General features: G+C 35.4%; 1 protein-coding gene across 1 annotated transcript in view; it reads right to left on the bottom strand.

The window, feature by feature from the left end:
* Positions 1-1,058: 1,058 nt before the first annotated feature.
* LOC105057049 (beta-hexosaminidase 1) overlaps positions 1,059-15,335 on the bottom strand; it is a 32,009-nt gene continuing 17,732 nt past the window's right edge. Inside the window, 7 exon segments of the mRNA XM_010939489.4 lie at positions 1,059-1,481; positions 2,625-2,875; positions 3,022-3,081; positions 3,202-3,300; positions 6,516-6,549; positions 9,842-9,901; positions 11,122-11,222. Of these exon segments, the coding sequence (XP_010937791.4) occupies positions 1,306-1,481; positions 2,625-2,875; positions 3,022-3,081; positions 3,202-3,300; positions 6,516-6,549; positions 9,842-9,901; positions 11,122-11,222 (781 nt within the window). The 3' untranslated portion in view covers positions 1,059-1,305.

Below are 15,335 nucleotides of genomic sequence, written 5' to 3'. Positions count from 1 at the left end.
GCAAGCTCTAAGCACAGGACGAAAATAAGCTAACAAAAGCAAGAGCTAGGTGTTGTAAAGGATTAGGTTAATAAACAAAATTGCGATTATTTACCAAAAAATGAAATAGTGAATAGATGAAGATAAGAGCTTTATAAATGAGAACAAATAGGAGAACGCATTAATCAAAAAGAATGAAAAAATCCGATCCCACCCTAAAAGAACTAATCGTAGGGTTGTTGATAAATAGTTCTTTTCATCATGAACAAAACTAACAGACACAAAAATCTTATATACTTTTTAACATGATATAGATAAATTCTCAAGAAACACAATTTATTATACTTGTGGAGATTTCTTGATGTTTGTAACATAAAGATTTCTCTCCTAGCCATCTCATTATATTCACTCTTGGAACAACACTTTATTGCAGTAATTCTTATTTCCAGAAACACCTCCCAGAAAAAAATAGAAGGAAAAGAAAACACTCTTACAGGATAAAAATAGCAGCAGATAATGATCGTACATGTATTACATAAACAACCCACTACCTGGAAAGAGCCACCAAGTGGCTTAAAGGTATCTTAACTTCCTCAAGACAAATAACTGTCTAATTTAGTGCATCCACCTTGGATCCTTTCTAAGGCTCCAAGAAAATGCTGGTTAAGATACAGAATATATTTTCTTTGAGATGTAATGTAAAAAAACATTTTCATATTTCAATCCAAGAAGTGGAGGCATGATCACTTGTGTCCTCATTTTCAGCATGAACAAAGAGCCTAAACAACTCCAATGCAATCCTTGACCATGGCAGCCACATGACCATATAGAGAGAGAGAGAGAGATGCAGACAGACAGATAAACAGGCAGATAGAGAGCGAGATGAACATGGTGCAAAGAAAAAGACTGGTAAAATGCCTTTGCAAAATGGCCAGGTATTTATATAATGCGACCTAAACAGATTTATGTGACAGTTTTACAAAGTATAAATCTAACAGATTTGAATCACTCAAAAAAGTACAATGAAGCATACCATTTAGTTATATGATATACTAAAGTTAGTCAATTCACATGACTCATAGTAGCAGCAGCAAGATCATAGGAAATTTATTTGGAAAAGTAAATGCTTTTTGACATACATCTGGTATATTGAATTCCATTATGACAATAAACAGCAGATCAATGACCATACACCTGATTATTACAGAAAGCATAAATAATGGACTAAGTAGAGTCTCTTTATCTGTACCTTTACAGTGGATTCAAGATTAATGCACAACACTAGGTCCAATTGGGCCTTTGCGCACGTCTTTACAGCACCTCAGATTATTGAGCAAAGCATGAACCAGGACCTATCGGGGGACGTCGTGCATACTTACTGGTGACTGGGGCAGCTGCAACCCCACGATGATTCAGCAAACATCTGAAGTAATGTAGCCGGCTCAGCACAGTTGAGTTTAGGTTTCCAGCAGAGGTGGCATCTAATGGACTCCACAAGCGCTCTACAGTAACCATTCATTGGCATGCCAACAATGTAAAAATCATCTTTCTGGTCCCAATTATCAAGGGTAATGAAAAACCTATCAACTTACAGCAAGATAATATAAGCAGCAAATGAAAAATATAAGGAGAGAATGAAATACACTGAGATGATAGCATGAGAAAAAGTGCACAATCACCCTATATAATTATTGTCACAAGTCAATGAAGTTTCTGGTATTAGCAGGATCAGATCATAATCATGAGTGAAATGACAAATGCAAGTTTATATATGTAACACATTAGCACCAGCAGGATCAGAGGAGGTAACCTATGCTGTGGAAATATCTCAAAGGCCATCTAATGTCATATTGTATTGAAAAAAGATGATAAACCAGCCAGTGTCAAAATACTATTAAATGGAAATATATAAAGGTAGAAGGTAAAGGAAATATTCTTCCAAAGATGGATAGAGATTCATACATGTTCAATTTTAACCCCTTTTAATCTTCAATCTAGTTAACCCTGCTCACATTACTTAGAAAAATAAAGACAGAAATGGGCCCACGTAGCATGGCATTTAGTTTGCCATTTTGAGCATCCAAGAGATTATCCTGAAGATGCTTGAGTGCTTAAATCACTGTTTCAAATCTGTATCATTTTTCAAACTTGCAGGCATCTAATGCTTTTTTAGAAGTTCAGCAAAGAAGATTTTAATAGTCCAATGAATTTTAGTTTTCATCAATATGATAACGTACTTAACCATAACCTGGAAGAAATGTTAAAAGCTCAGTTAACAATGAATCTTAGATTGTTTATATCAGGGGTAATTAATTACCAGAAGACTTTAGTAGTCCAATGAATTTTAGTTTTCATCAATATAATAACTTACTGATAATCCAGACGAAACATTAAAAGCTCAGTTCAGAGCGAATAAAAGATAATTTATATTTGGATGTAAACTGGTAAGTAATTACCAGAAGAATAATTGTCAAAACTTTAAGGAATTATGATACCAGCAACTTCTGCCCAGTATAGTTATGTTCATGGATCAATAAATAAGGACAAGGATGCAGCTACCTTCTTAGTACACAGTTCCATGACAAATAAGCTGCAACTTCCATGGACATTTTTATTACAAATTACTATTTTCATCACTTGCATACCTGCAGCTGCAGCAGCACGTGGCCATATTGTTTGTAGAACATCAGATGTATCAGCTGTCTCACCCCACATGCAAACCTCTCCACCAAGTACAAGTTCTTGCTGCAGTGTACTATTTATTCCATCCAATGGTTCGCTGTTGTAGAAATCCTCCCATGGAATATCCAGATGATCAAGGTACCATACACCTTGGTTGCTGACGATACATCTTAAACCCTTTGCAACAGCTTTAGGACAGACTCCGGGGCCCAACCTGCAAGATGTCAACACACAATCGACATTTATGGAAGGACCAAGCATCGAGTATCTAACAAACAGAAGTGAATGGGAAGTCAAAGCTAAAAACAAGCCCCATCAATTGCTAAATAGGAATCAAGTATAATAAAGTTAACAATATACCAGTTATGTATAACTGTTTGAGGATTGAGATTTTCCTTGAATGTGTTGAAGGTTTCTTCCCTGGGAAAATATGAAATGGTAACATTAGAAAGTTCATATTTTCATGGCCTTTTTCTCTCAAGTCTCTGGAAATGATGAAGATTGATGATAATAAATAAACGAATAGATAAATAAACACACCAGTTAACTGGAATCCAACCAAGAGCAATTGCTATCTCTTGAGCCCTCAATACAAAATACTGATAAGCATCCTTTGTAGTCATGTTGTGTTCCTGAAGCCTGCACATATATTCGACAGATTCATGACAAAGCCGTCGATTACGATTCCAAAATGAAATGCTCAAAATGACAGACCACAAGACCTCTCAGGCAGAAGACATGGAAATCATATAGGTAACACATTAATTATTTGACTGTAAATGGTCATAAGCTAAACAGAACAATGTATTTTAAGTTTGGATTGTTAGACCGATGGTTACTAATTAAGAGCAATCCTCTTCACAGATCATAAAAAAGAAAATAGCGAGTATGGTTGCAGCCATGGAAATGGTTCCAGAACTCCAAAATTCCATCAGAGGTGAGGGGGAGGGGTTACCATACTAACAAGGTTTTGCCTTGTATATTTTATGCACTTGTGACTCTACGTCTTTTTTTTCAGTTATTATCTCTTGATGCTGACCTCTTTTTGCTAGATGTTGGGATACAAATAAAGTACCAGAAAAAAACGTGGAGGCTGTGAAAACTGCTATGATCTCTAAGCACCATAGTCAGCTAAATACTAAAGCAACCAATGCTAGTCTAACCTAGATGCATGATTGGGACAGCTGCATGTCCTACGCTTGGATGTAACCATTCAACCAAAATATACTTGTGCCTAGCTTCACTTTAGAGTTTCTTTTTACTTCTATTTCAGATGAAGACAACTCACTCCAAGTTGTTTCTATCACCAGGTCCCAAACTCTAAAGAAGATCATTCCCTCCCTTCGAACTAGCAGTAAATTCTTGTGCCATGTCCTGTCATTCATCCAAAAATAAACTTCAGTATCTAAGAAACCTCATTGACTTCCCTTCTTTCCTCCAACAGAAGGGTAAAGAGAACCATAAGAATCCTGCCTCTTTTTAGACGATACAAGGGAATGGACCCAAGATGCTTCAAAAATCCAAAATAAGTGCCCCAAATATTATTGGTCAATGTGGATTAAGCATCATGCAGACAACGTGGATTAAGTATCATGCAGACAATGCATATTCATCGCTTTGTTATAAGCAACGAAAAACTTACATGAGGCAGTAATCTTCATTGTTGTTCTTAGATGCAGGAGGAATATCTGAACTGTTCTGGGATAGATAAACGACGATGTGGAAGTTTGGACTAAGTTCAGATGCATGATTAGACATAACCTTTGAATGTTTATTTGAAACTTGAAGTGAAAATACTGACCCATCTGACATCCAGTTTTAGTGTGCCAAAAGGCAAAGAACGATGAAGTACTACAATAAGACCAAGAGGATTTTGTCCTATCCAGCTCGTATATTACAGCATAAGCCAAAGGTTTTAATAGCCAAAAGATAAAATCAACATCCTCTAGTTACAAAAAGGTTAAATTCAATTAGAAAAGCTGGAACTCAGTAGCTTCCAGGGAGGAACACTGTAACTCTAATAAAGCCTTTGTGCAGGTTCTATGAAACCAAAGCTTATGAAACCAAGGAGGGTCAAGCTTTACTTAAGCATTTCCCAGAAAATCCTTGTTTTTTAGATTTCTTACAATTTAAGAGACTTAAAATAATGGAAATGAAGGGCAAATTCCTTTTCTCTATACTCAAATAACTTCTTTACCATAAATAAATAATAAACTTTAGCTAACATTTCTCAATTAAATTATATCTTCCATTTGCAATTGTATGTACCAGTTTATTATATACTTAGGTGCTTGGTGGCTTAACATTTTATTGGTAATTGCATTTTGTGCTCATGCATTTAATGTATAAGGTAATCTATTTTTATTAGCACTATTAACTGACATAATGCTTCACTCATTTTTCCTACCAAACTAATCATTCAGTCTTAATCAAATAAGCACCCATTCTTCGATATCACCACTTCATTACCCATGATGTAGGAATTTTTGGGCTTTAAGCTCTTGATAAGGCTTGCAAGTGCTTAATAATCTTGGATTCATGTAAAATATGCTGAATTCTGTAGTTTGAGACCATCTTAGTAACAAGACCAGGAATTATCTTGGACTAACTGGTAGAAATAATTAAAAGAGGTGAACTTGATGAACCATGCACCATAATAAAAACCAAGTTCATTATTACAAGTTTGTTAAAGGACCTTTGGTCTTTCAGAGGTACCAGCTGACCCTTATCCTACATAACTTTAAATGAGTTTCCTGGTCTATTCCAAGGTAGTAAAAAGTTTAACATCAACCTAGAATTTTGATGTTATGGCATAGTTTCTTAACTGATTATCATGATTTTGGCTACTAATTGATGCATGGGAAGGCATATACACGAGATCATTTGCAACTAATCATCAAATAATAATAATTAGTATGAACATGATCTTATAGAATAGAAGGTCGGTTTTAAGTGGCTCTTACAGCATATAATTCTACTTATGGAACCAATTAATGGAAGGCCATTAGAATATTCACATCAGACTTGAAATATTAAGTAATACACAATGAATGTTTTTTTACAAATTTTTAGTTAGTGTCATAATAAAAGAAAGATGATGCCAATATTACTGTAAAGTCACCAGGAGAGTTGATTTAATAAAGTCATACACTATGAATTTTTTTTTACAATTTTTTTAATTAGTGTCATAATAAAAGAAAGATGATGCCAACATTACTGTAAAATCACCAGGAGTTGATTTTTGGCTCTGTGTGTAACTAATTGGGTCGATTAATTTAAGAAAGTAGGGCATTTCCTATTGATATAGGAACTTCTGTACTAGAAACATTGATATCTCCAATTATAGCCCCTTGCGATGTAAAATATATCTCTTCTCACCATCTAGATGGCAAGTATAGTTTCTTATCTATAAGTGAATTTATATAAAATAAATAAATTTTGAGGAAAGTATGCTATATATATCAACATGCAGTCATTTCTTGATACTATCAAACTTTATGCCAATCAGATTCTATCAATTGATAATAGACATATTATAAAACCTCCAAAGTAATGCTCACTCAAGCAAACTTGTGGCTATAAAGGCCAAGTACAAACACACAAATGATAAAACCTAGCACATAGATACATCTGAAAACAGTTACATCATGAACCCCTCCAGTATGAGTTGGCATACCACATTGGCTACTGCAAAGGACAAAATTTTCATGAAATATAATAAATGACTGAAGATTTCATAACTCCATGAATTTTTACAAACTTTAAATTTAATATTGTTAAAGTTGCATGTTCTGACAGTAGCAATAACAGAAAGACAAAAAATCTAAATTAGTATGTATGAAAGAATCTCATACCATTGCTTCACATGGGGGGTTGAATCCCAGCAATCTGCCAAGCATTGAACAATTTAATAAGGTGCCAGGATTCCAATTACAGAGATCAGGGATATTACCAATATGCTAGTCAGATTAGCAATTTTCAGACAGTATTTGTATAACTAATATGTTGACGAACATATATACATTATCCAGATGAAAATTAGCATTCTAGTTTTAGCTCAAGATAGTGCCGGAAATTTAAAGTTTGGAAGCAAAATTTAGATCCAGTCCCTTAAAAAACATATACAAAAGAGACGATTGCAAAGTACAAATTTTACAGAATGAAAGGTTGATATGGTGCAAAGTTACAGTAAAGAATTGCAGATATAAACGAGCGTGGTTTTGTGTTTCTTCTTAAATAATATTTTTGTGTTCCACATTCTACATAAGGTGTTGATGGTGTCTTGCCACCAAAAAAGGTAGTGGAAAACCTGGGAATTAAAGAAATGTAGCTTTACTCACATCATCAAAACTCTTAATTTTGTTCCACAGTAATCTGTCTTCTGCAGTGCTTCTGGTAAGACTTATAATGTTATCTCTCCATCAATCCAACCCTAAGAGATAATCTAACAAGGCTAAGTCAAAGATGAGAAGAGAACAATCTATTCTAATTATGTAGAATAAATACTTAACATTCTATCCAGTTAATTTAATTAGCCTTCATTCAATCCTTGCAATAACCATTTGATATATCTTAAAAGGACAAATCAACCCTAACTATCTAGACATGTTAAAGTTTTTCCTTCTTTCTAAAGGCAGTAACAAGGATAGTAAGTGGACATATCTGAATTAAATTTTAACTTACTGAGCATAGGAAAAGAGGATAGGCTCTCCTGGGATTCTATTGAAATATGTGACAAGGGAGCAAGGCAAAGGGTTATTTTTTGAGTCTCCCACAAGGAATAACCTGTAATATGATAATCAGGCTCAGTGAGCTAGCTTCGTTTATATAGCACAGGGCAGGCTACCAGAACTGAGAATATGCTTGCAGGGGATGACCAGATCATTAGGGTTAGAACTTGGGACAAGAAGCATTAGAATTCCTATTGGTTCAGTGCCAAATAGATAACCTGGGCTTTAAATCACATCAAAATCCTGATTTGTATAAAGAGAGTTAGTAGTTCAGAATGTCGCAGTGGTAAACTATTAGAAAAAGGAGAAGAATATAGATTTTGATCTCTTCTGCAAAGTATCAGCAGATTAGAAGAATAAGAACAGTAAGGAAAGAAGCAGGGAAATAATGGAGGGATTGGTTGAATAAATCTAAGTAGCCAGACCAAACTTTGCACTAATTTTCTATCTTCAAAAATAAGTAAAAAAACATGCCGTCAACAGAATCATAACAAAGGTTTTAAATACTGTGGGAATGGGTTGTCCTAGTTTTTCCATGGAAAGGAATGCCCTGCATACCGATACCCAAAACAGTGGATAGTCCCATCCTGTCTCGATCCATTTCCTGACCTATTCCATCCCAACACTCAGGGTGGTAGGATGCCCCACCATCCCACTGGTACTTAAAACCTTGACCATAACCCCATATTTGATAATCCAACATGCAACAATCTGACCAATTAAAGTTCTACTAGGACTCTACATTATAAAGGAAAAAAAGTAGCACTTAAGCTGTCGACATATACCATTCCTATCTGGTCCTCTGGCACCTAAACCTTGTCTAATAAGTAAACGAATAAATGAAAAAGAGCAAATACAACCTGGCTAATCAAAGATCTTACAACTCACCAGTTTACCTTTAGAACTATAAAACATCATCCCAAAGATTAAATCCTAGATGACACCCAGGCAGACATATAAATAGATAAAACAATGTTTGTTTATGTGCATTTATGTGTATGCAAACATATAGGCACACACCTACCTACACATCTCATTTGTTGTTTAAGCTGGAGCTTCAAACAAGGATTGCTAACTCGTTCCAGAACCAACCTCATATGCTCCCGAATATGCTCATCCACTCATTTCTTGTGCCATATTAAGCTATGTGTAACATAAAATTTATCCATTTTCCAACTAAATTTCAAGTGTTCCCTGCTTTGTACCCACTCCTGACTTCTTAGGGCAGGGTGTCCACTTCTACTTCCTCTTCCTCTCCCTTCATTTCAAATTTCCAGCTAGGTTATCCTGTTTATACTACTGGCTTCCACTCAACTCTTGGATCCCTTTTGATGCTCAACAATGGTTATAAGTTTATCAAGTAACAGGCCCGCTTTTGATGCCACATGTACACATGCAAAAACTTCACAAATGCAAGTGCGCAGACACACAAACAACATCCATCCACACGCAGAGAGAGAGAGAGAGAGAGGGAGAGAGAGGAGAGTTCACTTGCATCTGAACATGTGGAACTTGTGTTTTATTCAAGATTATAAGCAGGTCTGTAAGTAATGATGATGGCATATTCTTGTTCATATGTATGCATGGGCGATTGAAACATTCAAAAGGAAACCAAAAGAAATATTCCATGAGAATGAATTACTTTTCATGCTTGATTGATACATTCAGCAACACATTTTAGATGGAAACAAGAAACAAAAATAAAGCCAATGCCGATTTTAAACAAAAAGTACATGTTATGCCTTTTTTGAGGGTCAAAGTACATATTATAAGTCATTTCAGTATACCAAATACATCAGAAATTGCATGTCGTAAATTATCATTTTTTTATGAAATTTAGAGGACAAAATTGTTTACTGACTCTATTCATTTAAAGAAACACTAATGGTCAAAAATTAGTTCCCATCTACAGGTTGCCTATCACAAATATTTTCTAACTTCTGCTACGGGGTCGATGTTCATTATACTTGATGCAAGATTAAGTGCCAAGGATTTTTCCCATGGGTTTGCCCTCTGTTCTAGATATAAGATGTCTGATTGTGTTGGTACCCAAATCAAGTTTGTCAAGGAAAGTGGAACGATTACATTATGTTCCTTAACTCATATTGTGCTAAACCATAACCCAATGTAGATATCCACAACAGTCTTACATTAATTTTGATTTAAAACAGTGTTTCCATCTTATAGCAGCAAAGATAGAGTAACAACAGCATCATTCTTGTAGTCACATTACAAGATGTTAAGCCTTTGCTAGAATAGCTTGCTCATGCCACTGAAAGAAATACTAAATTTGCATGAATGAATCTGAAGTTAGAGGTATTTAACCATGATTGAGTTTATTTAACTGAAGCAGTTATCTCACAAAAAGAACAACAGTAAAAACCTTCTCACAAGCAAAAGGTAATGCACATCAGTTTGTGTCGAACTGTCAATAAGAGTGACCAACTAACCTGTATTTACTTCATCCCCTCCCAGGTGGAACAGGCCAAATGGAAAAATTTTTCTCATATCTGCAACAGAATATCAGGTCAAGATCTTATATGATAGTTCATAGCAACACTAAAATTGTTATGCTGTAGAATAGAGGGCCTTTCCCAAAAGATAATCACCAAGCTTCTGAGGAACCAGATCAAAATACAGTGAGTTCCAGGTATGTCCAAAATACCTCTATGACCTGAATAAAAATCTGATATGATATCCAAATGAGTAAATGTTAATATGGACAGGCTCCAATATTAAAATCACCAGAAAGTTATTGCTGATATATGAGACTGCTATATGGTGATGTTATCAAGCCTAATATACATTGCTGACCCTTGAGCTTTTTGGAATCAACTGGTTAGTTACCAGATGTTTCTACACCAATATCATTAATTATATACCTATGGTTCGTGAATTTCAGCCAGGCACCCTGTGAACCTAGAGCCATGTAATGGACCACTTCCAGCTTAGAGCCAAAAGGAATTGACTCAAGCAAGATCGTTGATCAAGCTAGTTAATAGTAAATCATCCTCATTAGCTTGGGGTACTATCAGGTCCTTGTGTAGCTCTTTCATCTAGTTTTGTTTGGAATTTAAATATGACACAATTTTGCATTGGAAGAATGGACCTGTTCAGCATTTTCTAACAGAATTACAGTACAACAATTAGTTTAAATCCAGATATAATTTTCCAAAACATACAGACACAGTAGTTGCAAGATTGGTTAGTCATGTATAATGCCCTTATAGATGAAGTTATTTTGCATGTAGCCTTCACTTACTGCTCAACAGAGGGCATTCATTCATTGTAATTGCATGCTAATGCATTTGTTACCAAATGCATATTATGCAACTATCCGACGTCCTTCTCCTCAGGTGTCATTTTAGATTAAGAAAATTTTGATTTAAATAAATATATTCAAGTTAAAAGTTAAAACTGTTATAATTTAGAGAAGCCTTAGTTGATTAAGAAGTATATGTAAGAACTATAATTGAGAAATGTTCACATAAAACTGCATCAAGAAACAGAGGAGTAATTTCCAATGACACTTTACTATTTGCTTCAAGTGTTTGCGGTGGCTGTCACTGTTTGGAAAATTTTGAAGCGATTTATTTTAACCACAAGAGGCTAGTGTTGAAAAGTAGACTAGTAAAATGAAAAATGATAAAATGCCCTAAATTAATATGCTAGTCAAACTGAACTTTTATTTCTTTTTCCAAAAAAAAAAAAAGAAGAAAAGAAAACTGACCAGTAAGGATTCCAGAAATCACTTCAAATGTGAAATTTTTTGCTACATCCAGGGGCTCGGTACAGTTGCGAGAAGGCCAGAGGTTAGGATAACCAACACCCCTGCACAAAACATCAAATATGTTCACAAAATAACAAGCACAGCTCTACAGATGCAGCAGAATCTGTAATATGACAGAAAACCAAAGCCTTAAATCTAGCAAAATCAAATGAAAATCTTTCGTACTCACAGAATCCATATCGGTAGATTTCAATTTCTGCATAGAAAAGGTGGATAATTGAACCCCAGAATTTTAACTAATATGTGTTGGAAAATATGTCCCAAAAGCCAATCGTCAACATGTTGACGGTTGAGCAACCTTGTATTGTAATTGATTTATTAATAAATAAAATATATTTTTGATATTTTCATCAAAAATTTTCATCTTCTAATGAACTCTGTTGTTGTGATGAAGTCCTTAAGACTATTTAGGTTCGATAAAGAGAGGATTTATCGATCAATCCTTAAAACTATTCACGACCAAATGATAGGTATTAATAAGGACGATAGCTTCTATCGAGCATAGATCGCTGTAGGCCATATGGGTTGGTTGTTCTCTTAACCAAGGAGTGTGGAGACACTAGTATGGCATACAGGTGAGATGTAAGAGTACATCGTCATTGAACGTGACCAACTCTAGAGCATTCTGCTGTCGAGAATGTCTCTGATGGGATATAGGTATAAGTGCCCCTTAGACCTGAGATCGCCTCAATGACTTGCAAGCAACTCACTGTGCTTTGGTACTAGACTAACTGAATTTCTAATTCAGTGACGGAAGGCTTCTGGACACAGTCAAGTATTGCGAAGTCGGAGTGTGATCAAGATGGAATTGACCACTCCAAGAGTTGGAGAAAAATAAGTGGCTGTATTTCAATTTAGCAAAACCTTGACCAGGGTAATCCATCAGATGGATTTGATATTTTGAAATACAATGTGGACAACCTGATCAGAGTTGACAGTTGAACTCTGAGGTGTCTATGAGTATTTTGGTCAAGAAAAGAATTATATGAAAACTATATCCACATGGGTTCTAAGGATGTTGTTCTACACATTCGACCTATCCGACCGTCGGGTATCATTGCTAGATAGTCACTTCGATTGTACAGAAATTTGTTCCTGTGCTACCGACTTAGGTTCGGACTTATGAAGTCACACACATTAGAGTTCACGATTCGATCGGATGGTTGATCAACAATTAAGAATCGTTCTAGGATTAAACGATCAATACGATTGACATTTAACCTAGTGCAAGTGTTGCAGGAGGATCGATTAGCAATTCGATTGCTAATTGGCTTATTTGATTAAGCTAAAGGACTGAGATTAAGTCTAATTAAATATGATTTAATTAGATTTGGTTTGGGCTTGATTGGATCAAGTCCAATTAGTTTATTGGATAAGCCAAGTGCAAGAAAAAACTGATCCTAGTTCAAATAGGACTTGGATCAACCTAATTTCTAATTTGATTAGAAAATTAAATCAAATTTAAATCTAATTTAATCTGATTAATTAGGCTCTTAATTGGGTTAAGATCTATTTTAATTAGGTTGATTTGGTTTTGATTTGATTTGGTTTGAGAAATCAATTTGAACAAGTCATAGACAGAATCCTAGTAAGACTAGGATTCCACCTTGCGCCACCTTATCCCCCCACGCCCACTCTCTCTTATCCCACGCCCACTCTGTCTTATTTTGTGCGACAAAACCCTCTCTCCCAGGTCTTCATGCACGCCCAAATTTTCTTCTTTTTCTCTCTTACATGGAATGTGATTGTAGATCAAGTCAAAGTAGGAATTAGTTTAGATTTCAAATTCTATGAGATAGAGTTTTAGGAAATCAAAACTCTTTCCTTATGGCACTGATTTTACCCAAATTTTTTTGAGAATTTTGTGACTTTTATGGCACATAATATGCGCCCTTTGCTGGTGGTCCACGGCAGAAAAAGGAGGGGATGCCCAAGAGTTGGGCGCCCCTTGTCTTGCCTTGTTTGGATAATCTTTGACTAGGTATTTGACCTAGACAAGGACTCTTCGTATCTCTCTATTTAAAACGAATTTCTTCATAAAATTTTCGTGGAACACAGAGCATTGAGAAACTTTAGGGAGTCCAAAAATCAAGGAGAAAGAGTCTTGGGGCATGGAGATCTAATAAACACAAAACTAGATGTCTGGGTTAGAGCAAAGAGAAGAAGAAGAGGATCTTCTTTTAGAGTTGCTGGGTTCATCTCTTCCCTTCCTCCATCTATAAGTTTTCTGAGAGTGTCTCATCTAAAACTCCTACTTCTTATCTTTGGAAGAGTCCAAATCAAGAAGAAGGAGACATCTGATCGATCATCGAAAAAGAATCAGCGCAGTACTAGCATACTGTGCTGATTTCCGGACCAGGACTTCTGATCGTGATTCGTGGGCTCGCATGGACGACTCCTAGAGGCCGGATGCGTGTGCGGCTCGCAACATCATCCTCAAGCCCGGATCAGCAAAGTTAGAACGTCTAACTTGTAAGATAATAGATCTGATCTATTATATTTTACATACATTAATGTAGTATAGAAACATGTTGATATGATCAACATGTAGTTCTTACTCTTTATATTTTAATTTCTGATTTAATGCCATGTAATAATCATGTAATAGGATCTTAGATCTAGAGATTCTCTGATTTTATAAGAATAAATTTTGATTTATTCTAGTCATACGCTGCTGATCTTGAAAAAATTTCAAAATCTAACCCTGAAACCCTAGATCTGGTTCCTTCAATTGGTATCAGAGCCTAGGTTGTTTATTACATGATTATTAATACATGCTTAGATTATTTCTTAGATTAGATCTAATTTATAATCTGATTGTTAAATCTGAAATTAAAATTTTTAGATCAATCACGAACTGTAGGTTGTCCTGTTGTAAGGTTTATCCCTTATAGTGCAAAGGTTGTCCTAGTTCGTGTAGATCTATCTTTAATCATAAATTTGTTAGATATGATCTAGATTAAATTTATAATTTATTAGATTTAAAAGGTGTTTAAATCTAAAATAAAATCTCTTTGTTAATAATTTCGCGCAAAGAACCATCATATATTTGTCGGAAAAATTTACGCAGTTTAAAGTTGAAATTGTTTCAATTACATGAACCTGTTTAGATTAGATCTAAATAGTTTCATGCTTATTTTACTTGCATTTTGATTATGAATCAAACATGCAACTTGGTTGGTAGAACCATGTTGTAAAAATATTTTACAAACATGAAAATTATTTTTGAAAAGCCGAACCCCAACCCTCAGCCCAAAACTTAATTGAGAATTAAGAAGTTGTTTGATTAGGTTCTAGGATTGTGAATTGAAGAACCTAAGATACAAACCATAACACATTGGGTTAATGGGTTAGTGGGAATTAGGTCCATTAATTGGGTTAGACCTAAGGTTAGGTTAAAGATGGACTTAATTAGAAAATTGACTAAATCTAATCAATTGTTGTCTTAGATTAGGTCAAGGATTCTCTAGATCAATTACAATAGTTGTAGTTGGTCAAGTCCATATCTTTAACGAGAACCAAATGGACTTGATTCTTGGCTAAGCGGTCTAGCACGAACTGTTAAGTTGATTTAATCGAAACTAATTAAACCAGTTGGTGTCTAAGGTAAACCAGACCGGTGGTTTTTAATTGGCAGCCCGCTTACCTGGCCATTTCTGATGGTGTCTAAGGCAAGCTTTGGCAGATCCTCCCACCGATCGAACTTACCTGACCTCTTGGTGAAATTATGTTTTGATCGGATCACTTGACTATTCGAGCAGACCCATGTCAGCTAGGTAAATCAGTGTGACTGATTTAGGTGCTCCTAGACCAGCCCTTTTAGTGATCTCCCTTAAGCTGACTTGGTGAAGCCAGTGGAAGGATCATGATAAGCTGGTTCATCTGACCTCATCCTCTAAATCAGTTAAATCCTCTAAAATTATTAGGTCCTTAAAATAAAATAGTTATGGTGATAACTAGATCATAGCCTCCCATTAAGTGATGATAATGGGTCCATCAGTTGGATAATCATTGGAGGCCCAAAGGCCTGGTGCTTATCGGCTGATGGAATTGTCATTCATAATATGATTTCTTGACTGCATCTTTCTAAATGGTGGTTAGGTTAGCCAACCAAAGTTGGGCCTAATCATTCATTGACTAGATGGGCCAAGTAT

This window comes from Elaeis guineensis, chromosome 14 (genome assembly GCF_000442705.2).
Source record: "Elaeis guineensis isolate ETL-2024a chromosome 14, EG11, whole genome shotgun sequence".
NCBI classification, from domain to species: Eukaryota; Viridiplantae; Streptophyta; class Magnoliopsida; order Arecales; family Arecaceae; genus Elaeis; species Elaeis guineensis.
The sequence above is the reverse complement of the archived record's forward strand: the minus strand, read 5'-3'. Positions and strand labels throughout refer to the sequence as shown.